This window comes from Lutjanus erythropterus, chromosome 4 (genome assembly GCF_056507025.1).
Source record: "Lutjanus erythropterus isolate fLutEry1 chromosome 4, fLutEry1.hap2, whole genome shotgun sequence".
NCBI classification, from domain to species: Eukaryota; Metazoa; Chordata; class Actinopteri; order Lutjaniformes; family Lutjanidae; genus Lutjanus; species Lutjanus erythropterus.
In genome coordinates, this window is record NC_139320.1 from 8,957,113 (window position 1) to 8,976,378 (window position 19,266).

Genomic DNA, 19,266 nt, shown 5'->3' on the forward strand with positions numbered 1-19,266 from the left:
GAGAAGAAGTCACTTAGTAGAGCGCAGATCTTCACCAGAAAATAGATGGTGAAGCACCTACTGCAATGACACCACAGCTGCCAGGTGCAACCAGCAGAGATTTGTAAGATGTAAAGTACTTTTACATAGTATAGTCACTTTTCTTTAAGATGCACAGAAGAGTGTAACGGTATTGAATGAATGTAAGTGAAGGGTGCATTCTGGATTCAGCTAACTGCAGAAACTTAATAAAGAAACTTTGTCCAACTTTGTCCATGTCAAACATATTGTTGTAACACAACACAAAACAGTTGAATCTCACTCACGTACACCTCCCACGTCCCTTATGGTCAAGACGGCAGCAAAGCCTCTTGGCATATTGTGTATGGAATTTAATCTGCAGATGCTCCCGTTGAAGATGAGACCAAACCTTTCTATGGATGTGAGATTTTGGGTCAGGACAAAGGCCAAAAAATGGCCTGCAACAGACTAGGTAAGCCTAGCTTTTAGCTTAGCAGTTGTTGATGGACTACTCACTGGTTAAGAGGATTGAGGAACAGTTAGTAAAATGGATTTTTCAAGGATTTTCAAACATTGGGAACCACTGCAACCACAAGAGGTCCTGGAGCATACAGATATAAATGTGAACAAAAAAATATTAGGTTGATGGGTCCAGTAGTAATCTAATGTGAGATTAGCAGTGGACAGCTACACATGATGAATTAAAAATCTATCGCAGTATGTTGCCTTGACATTTAGAGTAATCCCAGCTATTATTTTTACAGTGTAAAGTGATTCTTATATTCTCCAACTGTAAAAACATGTACAAAAACCTTGTTAAATATTTTGTTATGTGCCTCTGTGACTCTGTGCCTTTTCCTCGAGACTTTATTGACGCCAAATTAAAAAGTCTTCAGAGTAAAGATCCACACAGATTTATTATTTTATTCTTTTGATCAGAATGTCTCTGTGGGTCGTGAAGGCTGCAGACTGACTCCTGCTGTGGACCATCACTTCTGCTTTTTATTTGTTTTTGTTGGTCTGTTCAAAATCTTTGTAGTGTCCATTGATTTCAGTACGTCGTGACGCCGGTGACGCCTCAGTGACGTGAGCTGAATTAAACAGAGAGAGAGAGCGGTAGAGAGAGGCAGACAGACAGCGGAGAGAGAGAGAGCATCATCAGTGTTGTTTGTGCTGATCAGATCAGAGGAGAGAAGCTCAACATCAGCAACAACCAGCGGCTTGTTTACAGGTAAAAACACCTTTACTCTCTATCAGATGGTGATTATTATCAGCGTGTGTGTGTGTGTGTGTGTGTGTGTGAGGATGAAGATGCTGAGGCTGAGAGGAGGAGGAGGAGGAGGAGGAGAGGCGCTGTTCAAAACAAAAGCTCTGAAATAAATCTGATTTTCACCCTGAACTCTTTAAATCATCATCGTGTCTTTTTAAATATCTCAATTATTATAATATTTAACCCTCCGTGTGTTTGGTGCGCGTGCGTGTTTTCATTGTCTGTCAGCGGGGCGTTTTTCCATCCTGTCCTGTCTTTACTACGCACATTGGCACAAACCTCAAACCGCAGCTGTCTCGGGTTTATATCAGCTGTTTTTTGATGAGTTCAGATCATAAACGTGTCTGTCGGGTCTGATCTGAGTCTGAGCGGGTCTCTGTCTGACTCATCTGATCGTGTTTTTGCAGGATTTGGTGTGTGAGGTTCAGTTTGTTGTAAAATGGAGGCTGATGGAGGAGGAGGAGGGGGGTGGGGGGTGCTGCCATGGCCTCCTTCCTCCCTCCGCCTCTCACAACCTGCTGGTTCTCATCACATGGTGTCCACACATCCTCCAAACCCTCAGACACACACACACACACAATCGGTAAAATATCATTTAATGTGATTGTGTTCAGTCTGCGGAGCTCCGTGTTTAAAGGGAGCGAACTGGTTTCCAGCTCGGCCAGTATTCCTACTGGGACCCAGTGTGAGAGAGAAGATCGTCCAGTCTGGAACCAGACTGATTCAGTACAAGGTCATTATCAACTCACAGCACACACACATATGATCTAATATACAGAATAATTCTACACCCTCTTCTACAGCATCACTGCACTCAGATTATCAAAAACAAACAGAGATTTTTATTTCTACCACGAAAAAAACAAAGTAAACAATACAAACAATAAAATACATAAAGAATAACAAAATGAAAACAGAAAACCTGAAGAAAATGTCAAAAAAAAAACAACAAAACAAATCAACAACCAAAACAACAGTATACAATGCTTGAAAATGAGCAGGAAGAAGAACATATTTATTTAATCCTGCCTCTCATGTTCATCTTTACACATATAAATACTCTTACATATAGACACACACACACACACACACACACACACACACACACACACACACACACACACACACACATCATACCTTATATATAAGTCATTAACGTTTTTGTCTTTTGTAAAAATGTAATACTCATTAACAAATAATATTTATACTGTGTTCACATATATTAGCTCTTTAACCTGTATATCTATATATCAGTTCCTAAATATAGTCATATATTGTATCTGTATGTAAATATAGATGCAGATAGCATCATGAAATCAGTCCTTTGTATATTATATTATTATCTATCAGTCATCATAATCAGAGCCGTAACTAACAGTTATTTTCATAGTTGATTAATCAGTCAGTTACTTTCTCAATTAATTGATTAATAGCTGTTTGCCTAAAAATGTCAGAAAAGTTGATCAAAGTCCAAGATGTCGTCCTCAAATGTCTTGTTTTGTCCACAACTCAAAGATATTCAGTTTACTGTCAGAGAGGAAGGAAACCAGAAAATATTCAGATTGAAGAAACTGAAATCTTAAAAAAAAATACTCAAACCAATTATTGATTATCACAATAGTTGGTTAATTTAATATTAGATTAATAATCAAATAATGGATTAATACTTGCAGCTCTAATCACAATTTTCCAAAAATACTATCAAGGAGAAAAACAAATGAAAAATGAATTTGGGTAAAACAGTGGTAGCCTAGAACAAAAATGTAATGATAATTTTACGTATAAAATTTTAATATTGCTCCATTATTGCTATAATACTTAAAGAAAGAATCAGTGAGATTTGTCTGAGCTGTTCATAAACGCACCATAAAGATGGCTTGTTCAGTCTCATTCCCAGGACGTCCAATACTGATGTTTCTGTCTCATCAAATATCCCGAGCAGCAGAATCATGAGAAAATAAGTCATTCCAGACAGAGAGCTGCAGATACAGACACCAGACAGTGGGTCATACGTGGTGATTGAAAGGGGGCGGGGTTATTAGCAGACTATGGCAGTAATATAATATAATATGCAACAGTTTGTTTTAATTAGTATATAATAACCTGAAAATAAGAACTATTGTGTTTTTGTTACCTTAGAATAAGCCTTTTATATCTGCAGAGGGAGCAGCTCAGAGGCTGCCATGTTGAACCACCGTGTTTCTACAGTGAATGCGTTCTCTTGTGTTTTGTATCAGTTCTGTAGTTGAAGTTCTCCTACACACTGGTTCTCTAATATTATATTAGTTGATGCTAATTAAACTTAGTTAAATACTCTGGTTTTGACTGTTTGCCTGATAATAACGTTGTGTTGCTCAGCCTGAAACATTTAAAGAGTCAGGGCTGTGTAGAAACATCAGGTGTTCTTTCCAGCGCACACACAAGAACAGAGAGCTCGAGGATCATGAGGAAATATTTACTAAGTATGACAAAAAGTATGTTGGATTAGAACAGCACACCGCACCTTTAGTTTCAATTCTGTATTTCCACCTGCTAACAAAATAACTTGCTTCATCCTTGTAAAAAGAATGAAACATTCAGATATATGATCAGGAATGTGTTTCAGAAAGATGAAACCCTCTGCTAAAGATCTGCTAAAGATCTGCTAAACATCCACTAAAGATCTGCTTAAGATCTGCTGAAGATCTGCTAAATATCTGCTAAACATGTGCTAAACATCTGCTAAACCTCTGCTAAAGATCTGCTAAACATGTGCTAAACGTGCTAAACCTCTGCTAAAGATCTGCTAAACATCCACTAAAGATCTGCTTAAGATCTGCTAAAGATCTGCTGAAGATCTGCTGAAGATGTGCTAAACATCTGTTAAACCTCTGCTAAAGATTTACTGAAAATCTGCTAAAGATCTGCCAAAAATCTGGCAAAGATTTGCCAGAGATCTGCTTAACATCTGCTAAAGATCTGCTGAAGATCTGTATAAGATTGACTTTGCTATTGATGAACAAGGTAGTTTAATGTACAACTCAACACAAAATTTATGTCTGTTCCATGTTTTGTTGATTGATTTTGATTGATCTGCCAGTGTTAGCGATCAGATGCTGTCAGTCACAGGAAAATCCCAGGTGAAGTATCAAAATAAACCACAGAACACCGAGCTGACTTCACTGTGATCTACCTCAGAAGTCTTGCATGAGTCCGTCTGTGTGTTGATATTTCACTGTTTGATGCACAGATCTCCTCTGCACGCCTTTTCCTTCATGTTTTATATCTGCGTGTGTCCATGCTGACTCATTCGGTCGTGTTGCGTAACCTTTGTCGTGGCCTCAGCTGAGTCCTGTTCCACTGATTACTGTTTTGTTCTGTTCCGTTCAGGCAGGAGAGAACCAGCTGAAACCACAGATTACATAATTACAGATACACAGATAATTAAACAGAGATGTTGAAACGACCAAATGTGACAGCAGGAAGTCTTTTTTAAATCTGATGAGGACCTGTGCTGTTTTCATGAGATCACTTCTTTTATCGTTTGTTATCATAATTTAGTTTTTGTGATTATAAAATAGCAGCTCTGAGATCAGGAGGAAACATTTGACCCAACGCAGTTCAGACTTGTGCTGCACGATGAAACAAGAATCAGAGAATCAGACCTGACGGTTACAAACTGAACAACTGAATGTTTGAGCTGCATTTGTCAGAAATTATGAGTCACATTTGTTCTCAATCAATTGTGTTGTTCTTCACTTCAGAATTGAGGCTGTGTGAATGTCTGATGCAACTGATAGCAACTGTTAGCTTAGCATGTAGCTGCTGCTGCAGATAGTGTCTGACTCAGATTAAAGAAGAACAGAGCTGCTGTTTGTGTGGATTAAACTGTACAGCTCAGACTACAGAGACAGACCTATACTGGTTTGTGTGTGTGTGTGTGTGTGTGTGTGTGTGCGCACTAAGCCTTGTGCAGACGGATAAAGGAGGATGTTACTGGTTAAACTGGTGTCTTGTAATGACTGAATCCTGCTGCTCTGCACCGTTCAGTCTGCAGCTCAGACACTGCAGGTACAGATGAATTAATGATCCAGTTTCTTGAGTCTGACTCACAGCTGCTAGTTTGTGATCAGTGTGAACTGGAAGCTCCTCTGTCTTCAGGAATTACATTGATATCAGATGAATCTGCATCACAGCAGGTAACACTGCAGCCAGAGGAAGAAAACAGATTAGTATTACATCATAACCTGAAAAAATATTATTATGACAAGATATTTTTCACGTTATAACAAAATTGATCCTGATAAAATGTTAAATGTTTCAATCATTGTGTGTCTTAATATTCTGTATACTCCTCTGGGTCAAAACTGACCCGCATTCACTAAACCCTGAAAATAAAGCAGCTTCATTGAATTTTAAACCTCAAACCTGTTTTGCATGAAGAAATAACTTGTTCTTCATCAGAAACTTTGTGACTGTGTGAGTTTTTCCTCTTCACAGTGCAGAAACACTGCATTTAATAAATGGACATCACTCAACACACCTGTCACAATTATTTCCCTGAAATAGAGGTTCATTATTATTATTATTATTATTATTATTATTATTATTATTATTATTGCTATTATTGCTTCAGGTAGAATAGTACTTGTGTAGTCTAAGTAATTAACAGAAATGTGCAGAAATTTGTTCTGAATGGATTTTATTGAAGTCACTCCCAGCAGTAATATATTATACTGTTGAACAATAAGGAATCCAGCTATAAAACAACAGTCTTCTCCTTTTTTTAACCATCGCTCCCACACAGTTTATAAACAACAACAGATATGATGAAGAACTGTCTTCATATGTCTTCAGTACAGGGAGAGGTGGACGTCCTGTCATCTGCAGCATCTTTATAGTGTCTGACTACAGAGACACAAGTCTCTTCATCTTTGTGGTTGTTGTGTTTGTGTGTAACTGTGATTTTAAGACAATCTTTGTACCCTGCTGTACCACAGCTTTCATGGAAATATGAATATAGGCAGTGGTTCACTTTCTCTAATGTCAGTTATCAAATTTCAAGTTGAAAAACGATCATCTTCTCTGCTGTTGGTCAGCATAAGGGTTCATCTAATACCTCATATTGATAGAAACTAAAACTTCTAATCTGTTGTAGTGTAACATGAAACATTTAAAGATAAATAGGACACAGTGTCTGATTACAGCTGTAAAGAAAATGAAGTCTCTGTAGATGAACGGATTAAAGACAAGACTGTCCTCTGGAAGACAGGAGTTTAGAACTCAGTGCTGACTTTTCATTTCAAGGACTTATTATTTAATTTTAGTTTAGGTTTCAGCAAACTTCATGGTTAGTTTTTGAAAAATATTGTGGTTTTTCAGTTTGCAATGCAAGTATAACCAGCTGCACTGGTTATTTACAGCCTGGGCTCAAATAGTATCGTTGGCTGGAGTGTGTGTCAAAACTGAACAAAATGGTGGAGCCAGAAAAGCAGATGGGGCAAAACAGGAAGAGTTCAAAACTTGTTTTAAGAAAGAAACAAAATAAATCAATCAATAAATCAATCAATAAATAAAAAAGCTGACCTGCAGGGCAGGTAGGTCAAAACTACAGACCAGAAAACAAACCAACACATGAACACAAGATCAGAAGAACAGAGAAACACAAGAAAGAGACAAGCAACCAATCAGACACAGGTAGAACTAATGGTCATCAAAAAGGGAGGGAAAAGGACCAAAACAGGAAGTAGAGTCAAGACAAATGAGGGAGGAACAGGACCTCAAAATAAAACAGGAAACAGACCCAAAACATGAGAACAACAGGGAGGATTTTAATACTAAAAATAGTTTGTTTCTTGTGTTCTGGTGACTTTTCAGCATCAAATAATAAACACACTGAAACAGCAGTTTTATGTTGGATGCTTTTAATTTGACTTTTAATTCTCAGGAAAGAAAACTGAATAGTTTGTCCCTCTGGTCTGAACTTGTTTAAATCTTTATCTTAAACTAACATTCATCAGTTTTCTTTCATTAATTTTTTGGCCCTGAACATGGCAGATTTTATGAAATGCTCCTTTAAAACTTTTCTAAAGAAACAGGAGTTCTTCTTGGTGTTCTTTTCGTGTTGTTGTCCTGGTGGAAACTGTAGACTTTTAAAGTCGTGTAGAGCTCATACACACTATACAGTGTCAGAAACAGGTCGTGAAAATGAAAAGAACAAAAAAAACTGAAATCAGGAGAAGTTAGATCCTGGGAGGAAAGAGGGATGAAAAACAGGAACCTCTTTGGAAAATCTGGAGGGATGTTGAGTACAGCCAGTGAACAAGAAGTTTCTTCTTATAACACGATCAGTTTATCTTCTTCAACACCATGAAAATATCTTGTTATAACAATTAACTTTCCAGTTATATTATGACACTGGTCTGTTTTTCTTTCGTGCTACACACTCAGTGTCAGTGCAGGAAGACTTTTGACTTTTGTTTTTGGGAAATCATGTGATCCAATCAGAGTATTGTGAGAGAGATTCAGGATTAGGATCTTCATGTGCCAGAGACAGAAAAATGAAATGAGCCCAGCTGTACATGTTGTGGTTATTAGGTCTGTAATTTTAGATTCGAGGCTGAACAGATTATCTGCCCAAATGATCCTGTAGGGTTTACAGACTGACTGGTATCAAACATGTTTGGTACAGATGACTTGAAATCCTGTAGTGTGAAAGAAATATGAAGAAAAAAACCTGCAAAAGCCAGTGAGAGCGAGCTGACCAACCAGATGTTGTGTGCTTTCAGCAGCAGTTTGTTCCAGCCCCGTTTGAGACAAACAGTAAAACTTTATTCCCAACTCACTGCCGGCTTGTGTTGCAAAATGTCCAATCCATGCTCAGGGTTCTTATGGGTCCTGGAAATCCTTGAAAACACTTGAACTTTAATGTCAAGTTTTCAAGGTTTGGAAAGTGCTTGGATTTTGGATAGAGCTGCACATTCTGATTTTAAAAAACGTCATATTACAACTATTTTAACTGAAACTGTGTTTGCATCACAAATTTCATGTTCACTGAAAATGTTTTCATTTAAATCATGATGGTGTGACATTTATTTTAGACCAGAGTCTGAATTCAATCACTATAATTGGGATCAATCAATAAACCTTAACATATGTCAATAAATACTTTGTAATTGATCATTAAAGCAGATAGTTGAGGTTGCAGTCATGTGTTGATTCATTGCTCTGTTGATTTAAATATGGAATGCCAATAAATCAGAAATGACAGTAATACATTTAGTATTTCTAAGTGAATAGATCAGAATGATAAATGAGAGGAAACACTTCATTTAAAATATTAAATGTTTTTTTGTCCTCAGATTGAAGGCAGGTCAGTCTGAATGATCCACATGATTACATCAACAGTTTTGTTGAATTTATAAAGCATTTGAGAAAAAACAATCTGTATATTTTCCTCCCTGGATGAGTAATGATGGAGGAGACAGAGTGACGGTTCGATGATGGAGGGAGCGGCTGCTGGATGGATTTCAGGCAGCATCTCATCTTTGCTAAAGTGGAGAGGAGATTTAATCCAGTCAGGCCCGCTGACAGCTTCATGATGGACAGGGAGTGTTAGCATTAGCCTCTTTAGCTGCTGCTGCTATCAGGATGATGCAGTGGGTCAATTAGTCTACTCTCTCTCACACACACAAAACACACACACGTTCTCCAGAGCTGAACATACACGGTGAACAACATGGTGAACATGGTGATGCACAACAGAAACAGAAAACAAGGGGAGCTCCACACCGTCTCAGAGCTGCTTCACAGAGACTGGATGTGCTTCTGACAGAGCCGCCTGATTGTTTGTCTGTCTGACCTGCACAAACCTAAAAGTTGTCTGTGTCTTTTAAAGGACAGGTGGATAGTGACAGGACTTGTCAGTTGTTGTGGTTCAGAATGAAATGACCAGTTTCTGTTTCTGCTTTTGGTAGCTTGACACTACAAGTGGCACATTCCATTTTGTCTGACGCCCAAAGCTGCCGACATGTTTTTGCTGTTATTGTGGACGCAGGCCAAAGTGCAGCTGCTAAAGGCCACACGTCTCCTACGCTGCTTGGACAGGTTGTTGGACGGACAGGGTCAGAGTAACGAGTAGGGCTGAGCAAGTTTGAAAAAATATCAAATTACAATTATTTTGACTGATGATATAATTGCAGTTTTTTGCAATAGTAATTTGCAGAGTAAGTAAGTAATTGTATTGTATCACAATAGTAAGTAATTTGCAATATTAAAGGTAATGATCATTTTTACATCATTATTCATATTTTGATAGAAAAAACATGTTAAACTGACTTTTTTTTTTAAGTCTGTAGAAACTGTAGGACAGGACGTCTGTGTCTTTAACAAATATTGCACCTCCTGTGATTTGAAAATTGCAGAAAGCTATATGGCAGTTTGGATAAAATTTCAACTAATTGTGCAGCCATACTAAGGACACAGTGGACTGGATGTCCCAGTCGGTCACCGGTGAGACGTGTCCAGCAGTCGGTGGTCAGAGCTCATGTCAGCTGGTTTTAGTCACAGCAGCTCTGGATGGAAGAATGAACTCAGACTGAACCTGTAGACTGACATGTTGGTTAAAATAATCACCAGAGTTAACAGGTGAACGGTTTACTGTTTATATCTCTAGTTGAAAAGGTGACTCATGTCCCTGCAATTGTATTTTAGCATTAATAGCATTAATATGTCTTATTAGCCACTTGTTAGCAACTAGCCTTTTATAATTTTTTCATTTTTAATGAAAGTCTATAAATAAAGCATTTATCTTTCGTTGCATACTTACAGGATGTGACAAAAGCTCGAGTGATCAGAACCGACCTGTGACACATTACATACAAACCGCACAAATGTTTTGATGCTATAAAGTTACATTATCCTGCTTACAGATGTGATTTTAGTGGAGACATGATTTTTATTGAAGTTTTTAAAAGTGTTGCTTCTTTTCTCTGACAGGCCGAGCTGCAGAATCCCTCATCATGACTAAAGAAGAGAACCTGGAGGTGCAGGAGAAGGAGAGGCACGACCGGGAGGAGCAGGAGGAGGGGAGGGTCCAGAGAGAGGAGGAGGAAGCGCTGACCGAGGAGGAGGACGAGGAAGAAGAAGAGAGAGATGATGAAGAGGAAGAAGAGGAAGACGAAGATGAGGAGGAGTACGAGCTAGAGGAGGAGAGGGAGGGGGAGGAGAGGGCGGAAGTGGATGATGAGGAGGACGACGAGCAGGAGGAAGAGCGGGAGGACAGAGAGGAGCGGGAGGAAGAGGAGGGTCCAGCTGTCGGCCAGGACCGTGAAGCAGAGCCGGAGCCCGAGCCGCTGTCCATGTCCGAATACCAGAGTCCCGTCCACGAGCCGCGCCGCCGAGCCATGGTGCACCCCTCAGCCCAGGCTCCGCTGCCCAAAGACTACTGTATGTCATACCACCTTAAATACATTCTGTCAGACCACCTTAAATACATACATACTGTCATACCACCTTAAATACATACATACTGTCATACCACCTTAAATACATACTGTCATACCACCTTAAATACATACATACTGTCATACCACCTTAAATACATACATACTGTCATACCACCTTAAATACATACTGTCATACCATCTTAAATACCTTCTGTCATACCACCTTAAATACCTTCTGTCAGACCACCTTAAATACATACATACTGTCATACCACCTTAAATACATACATACTGTCATACCACCTTAAATACATACATACTGTCATACCACCTTAAATACATACTGTCATACCATCTTAAATACCTTCTGTCATACCACCTTAAATACCTTCTGTCAGACCACCTTAAATACATACATACTGTCATACCACCTTAAATACATTCTGTCAGAGCCACATGGCTCTTCAGCTTCCTGTGACTTTGTCAAAAAATGATGAAAAACTTTTACCAACTACTGATCTTTTGTTGAGATAATTTACTTTTCTTCTTTAGACAAATTTAAATATAAATATTTAAATTTACTGTGACCAAATTTTGAAAAACATTTTTTTTGAGTTTTACTGTAAATGTATCTGAGGAAGAAGAGTAAATGATCTCAGCTAAAGGTCTGCAGAAAGTTTATAAAAGTTTGAGTTGGGCACAAAACTCAAAAATCTATTGCAGTATGTTGTACACCAAATTAAAAAAAAGTGTTAATATTTCATCAGCTGAAATATCAAAGACTGTGTCCATGTCTCAGTGTCTTTTCCTCTAAACTGTGACGGTGTCTCGTCTTCTTGAGTCTCCGTAAGATACAGCTGGCAAAAAAAGTCTTGAGGGAAAAGAGAGCCTTTAAGACAGATTTTTTGGATGGTAAAGGTTGCAGAGTCCTGTGTGAGACCATCTGATCTTAAGTGGACATCCATAGTCTCATGTTCTGTCCAGGTGACTGTGACACGTCTCAGGTCAACACAGAGCCTGAGACTAGAGACCACAGTAGAATCAGTAACAGTCTGATGCTGATTGGACAGCAGGCTCATTAGTATTCATCAGACACACTCTGAGAGGACAACTCCATTATACACTCTGTGTGTGTGTGTGTGTGTGTGTGTGTGTGTGTGTGTGTGTGTGTGTGTGTGTGTGTGTTTTCTCCAGCAGTGGACACACAGATACGTCCTCTTCACCACACTGACACACTGTTTTCTGTGAAACTCTAATTATATTCCTGATAATCATTCAACCTACAAAAACAGTAAGAACATTGAACCTGTTTGTGACATTTAGCTTTTTAAATTAGCAGTAATTCTTCCTAAATGGACTTGGAGACTGTGGCTGTCCAGCAGTGTCCTGAAGTGTCTGTGCTCTCTACCACAGAGCGACACTTTACAGATCAAAGTTACACTCTCATAATAAATTAGTCGACTTCATAGAAATTTGAAGTCTGTTTCCTTAAGCTGTTTAAGTTTTGACACAAGGTGAAACTAAACAGGTCTGATTGTCTTAATGTAGAACTTTATTTGGTTGTAGTGGACATATGAACTGTTCACTTCTCATGAAGACAGCTAGTTCATCACGTCTCTGTAGCTGCCATCTTATCTTTTATTCTTCATGTGATTTGGTGGTTCAGTTACCTTTAAAGGGACAGTTCACCCCAAAACCAAATGACATATTTTTCCCCTGGCTTGTATTCGTCCATGCAGAGTGTTTTGGTGTGAGCTGCAGAGACATTAGTGATGTCTGATGTCTCTCTAATATAATGAGACTGAATGACACTCAGCTTGTGGAGCTCAAAGCATCAACAAATACAGTTGAAAAATTCAAAACCAGTGTTTCTTTCCAAAAAAAACTGACCTGCGTACTGAAGATGATCCACAGACTTTGTTGTGAGCAGTTTCATGTAGGAACTTTTTTTTTTTTTAGCAGAAAATTAATTAGTTCTGGTAGATTCCACCGCAGAAAGAAAGTAGTTCCTCCATGAAAGGTCTGTGGCACAGACTCTGGATAAATACTTCAGATAATCTGAACTGTCCCTTTATTAACATCAGATTAAATCCCAGTTTGCAGTAGGATTTATAAAAAGCTCTTAGTCATCCACTGAAGGACTGACAGTCATGAAAAGTGAAGTTTGTTGTGCAGCTGATTTCAGTCACTCAGTGAAATGAAATCTGAGCTCAGACTGCAGAGAACCTGCAGAGCTCACAGGTTATTTCTCATTTGATGACGTTGACACAGACTTCCTGACATCACTGACTTCTCTCTTTTCTTGGACACTTTACTAACTCGTTTCCTTTGCTTCTGTTTCTCTTTTACTCTTTCATGGTCTCATCATCTCTTTTGGGTTCTTCTCTTTCCTCCACGTGTCTCCAGCGTTCACCTTCTTCGACCCCAACGACCCGGCCTGTCTGGAGATCCTCATGGATCCTCGGACCACCATCCCGGAGCTGTTCGCCATCGTGCGTCAGTGGGTTCCACAGGTGCAGCACAAGATCGACGTCATCGGGAATGAGGTGAGAACACAAGACTACCAACTGAGACTCTCCAGGCTGCTGTGGTCACTTTTTGTTTCTGTGACTCACAACCAAGGAGGGGAGTCGGTAGCGAGGGAAATTCAAGTTACTCAGCTTCAAGTGTAGGTTAGTAGTGAGAGAGAGAGAGAGAGAGGTGGGAAGGTGAAGCACTCAGAGGTGTGGTCACGCAGGCGGTATTGAAGTGCAGTAACCCGTCTGTGTTACGCAGAGATGCGCTCGGCTCAGCTGGTGAGCGGCGTGAATCTGGACATTGAACCAACACAGTCGAAGTACTGACCAATCTGCGTGCAGGGCGACACTATAGCGGTCCGATGAGGTCGGATCACTAAGTAAAACACAAGCAGGCACAAACGAGCAGAAGGACAATATGAAAAGCAACACAGACAATAATTTTACAATACTGATGCAGCCAAAAATGGACGCGGCGGTCCGAATCAACAAGCCCTTTACAAACTTAAAAAGAAAACACACACTAGCTAGTATCTGCCCAGAGCTAAAGCCTCTTACTTTGCAGTAAGAGACTTGCCCCTCGGCGAGGGGGCAAGTCTCTGGCGAGGCCAGTTAATTCCGGCTCGTGGCAGGGAATTACTCAGGAAAGAAGGGGATCCTTGTCCTTCTTCTTGAAGCGGGCAGTCCTTGTTATCTGCCAGGCTTTGCATCCGCGGGCATCCGGGCGAGAGGGTCAATCCGCGCACAGAGTGAGGGAGAGGAGAGGAGATCAGCTCGACCAGCGAGGGAAATCCGTAGGCCTAAAAACGTGTCTAATGCTGCACTGTAGTAACTCGTTCTAAAGCGTCGCCACGTGGGACGAGTTGCTAAACTTTAGGAACAGTTACTGGTCACTTCTATTGACTACGGAAGTCACAGTCGGAAGCGTTTCCTTCAGGTACGCTTCGTGTTAATATAGCCTGCGTGATGTCATTGGCCATGGCGGATCTCACCCAATGGGAGCTGCGGATTTCACAGGACCCCTGCTGGTCAGCTGGGGCCCTGTGTTGGGGGTTTAAAATGCTGAGTCACACAGAGAGAGTGGGGGTCGACGGATTTCTTTGTTCTTCTGGGCGCCAACATGTGGTTGGTTGTTACATGTAGGCCCCAACAGTTAACAAAGAAAGTGTAGGCCTTTGTTGGACATCCTTGTACGGCACAACAGTCTTCATGCTGTGAAGGAAGATGAACGTCGTAAATTTTCACCCAAAGTACTGCAATAATTCTCCATCAGAGAAGAGGCAGAAAAAAACAAATAAAATCAAACAAAATAATGACATCAGCCCTAATCACAGACATGCTGATAATTTGATATGATTTGAGTTCATTGAAAAGTGGGCGTGTCTTAACCTAACATACCACGCTGTTGCTAGCGAGGTGACTGATGAATCTGAGCTCTGTACTGACTGATGGGTGCAACATCATATTTTGTTTTACATGAAGAAAATATGTCATGACAAAACAAATGCAAAATTTGTTTTGTATTTTTTGACATACATTATTAAATAGGTGCACAACAAAAGGTTGAAAAATTTCATTTCATCTCAAAATGCAACTATGCAGTGCTAAAATGTAGTAGTTAGTATAGTTAGATAATTAATTTGAGTCAACTTGCAGAAAAGTTTTGTAATCTATTTTGTTTCTTTGAAATATTTTATGCAGCTTTTCTTTATCTCATATCATGTGATCATTTTTAGCTGATTGAGGAGCTGATATGAAGTCAGGACAAATACAAACAGTAAATTAACTGCTGAGTAAAGCATTAGCGCTGCACAATCAGGTAAAAAGTCATAATGTGATCAATTTGACTGGAAATGTGATAAGCAATACGATTAGTGGGAACAGTCATGTTTGCATCACAGTTTTCATTTGAAATCATGAAGATGTGATATTTATTGAGGTCTGAACCAAACAAACATGTTTTCTTTCCTTTGGAGAAGAGGATTTTCACTTCAGCTCGTCTCTGCAGCTCTACAGAATCTCATTATAATGATTTTTCTTTTGTAATTTCGTTCTGTTTCTGCGATTTGAATGTTGCACTCAGTGATTTCAATCATTTCGCAATTAATTGTGAAGCCTTACAATGTGCACAAGAAATAGAAATAATAAAGGATAATAAATAGTAAAGAAAAATAGAGAAAAGGCAATAAAAAATAAAGCAGATAAAGGCCTCTGATCTATGAGTCTTTTGAGGTTCATGCAAACAGGCTGATTTTAAACCATGTAGCGCTTCATAAACCAGTAAACACATTTAATTTAATTAAAATGTAACTAAATGAATATGGAAACCAATGGACAAAAAGTGTCAAGATTTTGTCTGAAATGTCTGCTGGTCTGAGTCAGACACACAAGACAGGAGAGCGTCTCAACAGACAAAAAGAGTGTTTCTTGACCTAATGCTAAAGAAGCTAAAGAAGCTTAAGAAGCTAACAGTACTGGTGCAGAGGTTAGCTTCACTGTGTGTCTCTGTTGTCTCATTGTGTTTGACTCCACATCTGAATCGCTGCCCTCGTTCTTCTGGCAGGGAGCCTGAATCCTCACTCTGCTGTCATTGTCACATTGACCCAGATTCAAGCTTCTGGACACACACACACACACACACACACACACACACACACACACACACACACACACACACACACACACATACACACACGCACACACACACACACACACACACACACACACAGATAATGGACAATAAAACCCCACTGAGCAGCATGGAGCTGCTATCAGAGCTGTAAGAACAAAGCCTGAATGCTGGACTCGACTTTTCACATTTTATTCTTTTCGAGGCCTGAATCATGCCTACAGGATAACTGTCACAGGTTGTTTAAAGCACACATGTACATGTTTGTCATTAAATGGAATCTTATTCACACAGGACTGCCAAAGGACTTTATTTGATTTAGAAAGTGTCCCCTCATGTCGATTATTAGGGTGTCAAGTAAAGATAGAAAAATGTTTCTTACATGTCTGTTGTCCATTTCACTGTTTTTGTGATCATCATTGATTGGCTTTTGCTCTTTCTCTAGGATGAGCCTCCCAAACTTTCACCCAAAATTCTGTCAAAACATTCATTTATAATTAACTGACCCAGCCTCAATTATTCAAAAGACAAAACTAAAAGTCTTGGGGAAAAATTCCCAATTTGCATGAGACTAATATTAGTTCAATCAGGAGAGAGTAAGAGTAAAAGGAACAGTTTATTGAGATATGAAACATGAAAAGTCTTTGGCACTTAGACCCCATCATGATGAAAGAATAAGCACATATTTAAATGTTGGTGATGAAGCTGTAGAGAAGAGAATCCCCCGGGGTCTAGACACTGGTGGTGGTGATGAAGAGGTGGTGAAGCAGAGACTGTGAGGTGAAGTGGCTAGTGGCAAGAAGTGGCAAGTCCAATATCACCTGCCACAAAGACAAACGCTTCATAAGTTACAAAAGAGGGCAGGGAAAAAGTTACAAATGAGTTTAGTTATGTAATATGAACCCTTTTAAAAATTTTGCAGCTTTTGTTTCAGGCCACTCCCATTGGTTACAGGCCACACCCCCTTCCTGGCAGTTGGCCTTCTGTGAATCGATTAGGAAGTTAATGCTCCTTTTTGTGATATTAGTCTGACTGACTGGAGGCACACTTCTGGTATCATTCCTGCCATTGGTCACTTGATTGAAGCAGCATCGCGGCGTCCTCTGTCTACCTCTCCAAAGACCTGGGGAGACAAGAGAACAACCTCTTAGCTGCAACCTACATGCTAAAATTAGCACCTTGGATGCTAATGGTATGAATGTAGACAAAGCTAAGAGCTGTTAGCTTTTCTTTTACAGTGCTGTAGTCATTTTAATGTCAGAGCTCACCTCCCAGTGTGCAAATGTTCCACCAAAACAAATTCCCCCTCCAAACTATTTCGCAGCAGCACCGTTGCTGCATCCTGGGCTGAGCGACGCCCAAGAAGTTTCTGAATGCTTTAAACAAACAAGACACAGCATTTTTTTATGGAGCCAGAACTTTCTGCAGCACTGAGATGTCTGTCTGTGTGAGACTAGCGATATGCCAAATCTCAGCCTCCTCGGGCAAAACCTGTGACTGCCAAAGGGTCAGAAATTTCTGGACCGACCAATCAACTGACAAAGCGGAAAGTAGAGGTGCTGGTCACAGCTAAAATCTACAGACGTGGCAGATCCACATGGGATCAAAGTCACAGACAACCTCCATAATCATTTCATATTATTAGAGGTCCTCAGGCAGTGCTAGTCCTGTGAACAGAGTTTATTTTCTTTACCTGGAGGCAAATTAATCAAATCTACTCTCTGCTCAGTCCTAATCCACAGTATTGACTTTGTGATGTATGAGTTTACCACCTTCCTGTCTCTGTGATAATGACCCAGTTAAAATGGCTGCATGCACATGAAAAAAAATAGAACGAAGGAGAGAGTGGAGAGAAAGTGGTGCAGAGGGAGAGAGAGAGACAAGAGAGAAACAGAGATAGAAAGTCAATGAGACTCTACCATGACTCAGCAGGAAGCTGACTCAGCCTGGCAAATAAAAAACAAGGAGCCGACAGCGACATGACTCAGAGCGAGGCAGGATGATGGAAGTGAAGTCGCAGACGTGTTTTGATCATTAACTTCTTCCACGAAGTTGATTTTAAGCCTCATGTCACAGTCTTGTTTTGTAAGTACTAAACCCGTCTGGACCGGTTAGTGTAAGTCCTGCGACCCAACCTGTGACTAAACAAACACACACACACTACACACTCACTTATCACTCATTTGTGTTCTTGTGAAAGTGTCGGTCAGTGCAGCAGCTGTGCTCCTGCAGCTGTCTGTGTTTCCTCAGGAATAATCTCTGATCGCACCAAGTTTCTCCCAAACATTTGACTTGGCCTTCAGTGCTTTATTGTCCACAGTTTGGTGTTCTTCACGGGATATTTTTGCCTTCATGGCGTCAATTTTGATGCAGTAGCTAGTAGTTAGCTGTCAGATCACCATCAGTGTCTGATAAGTGTCCTTTTATTTGGCTGGATGTGAATTTAGGGGTCAAAAGTTGGGTTATAAGCTGTCATAAAAACAAAAAATCCTGTTGGCTGATTGGGCTTCATGAAATGACCTGATTTACATATTTTGTTATCCTGCACAATCATTTGACATTTTTGATTTCTCTCCACTGTCTGTCCACAAGAAGTTCATTTTCACTCATACAATTAATCGGAATTTTATTGAAATCTCAATACGGCTTTCTACAATTTTCAGATCACAGGAGGCGCAATATTTGTTAAAGGCAAAATAAATGAATGTGGTGAGGCAGAGATGTCCTGTCCTACAGGTCAGATTCTACAGATTTCTGCAAGAAAATCTCACCAGTCATTTTAACATTTCAATCAAATAAGAATGATTCAATATCACCATTGCAATATCAGTTGAAATAATCAATATTTTTTCAAAATTGTTAAGCCTGTTAAAACCTTTAAATAATGACAAAATGATTTGAAATGAAAATGACTGTAAAAAAAACTGTCTTGCCATCGTAATGCAGCATAATGCCAACATAATTATGATATGGTGTGATTTATACAGGATATTGAACCTCAAAATTGCTTAAAATGACTGAAATATGCAATCATAAATGAAAAACTTGTGTTTGGATACCAGCAGACTAACTGCACAGGCTTGGACCTCTCATAAACTGTTCAACCTTAGAGAAAAGTCAAAAGTCTAGAAAACAAATGCATCACATTCTCATAAATCACTCACACAAACCACTTGAAGTTATAATAATAACATTTCTGCATTAAAATATCTACCTACCTATTTGGTTGTGTAGTATACCATCCTGAGTGATTTCATCAAACAGAGAGAAATCATCATTTATTCAGTGTAACGGTGTGTTTCCTATGAGCTGCTAGTTGCTATAACTAAACACAGGATAGGAAGTCAGTGCAAATAACCAAACATAATAATAATAAGAGTTTATTCTGTCATCTTCTGTCAGATTCATTTTCTTCAGCAGCTGTAT

The 19,266-nt window shown here is 39.5% G+C and overlaps 1 protein-coding gene across 2 annotated transcripts in view; it reads left to right on the top strand.

The window, feature by feature from the left end:
- The first annotated feature begins 1,114 nt into the window (after positions 1 to 1,114).
- Positions 1,115 to 19,266, top strand: part of clip3 (CAP-GLY domain containing linker protein 3) — a 29,639-nt gene continuing 11,487 nt past the window's right edge. For both annotated transcript variants that reach the window (XM_084716891.1, XM_084716892.1), the window contains exons 1-3: positions 1,115 to 1,231; positions 10,247 to 10,696; positions 13,102 to 13,241. In XM_084716891.1, coding sequence (XP_084573017.1) covers positions 10,270 to 10,696; positions 13,102 to 13,241 — 567 coding nt within the window. In that variant the 5' untranslated portion in view covers positions 1,115 to 1,231; positions 10,247 to 10,269. The remainder of the gene's footprint in view (positions 1,232 to 10,246; positions 10,697 to 13,101; positions 13,242 to 19,266) is intronic.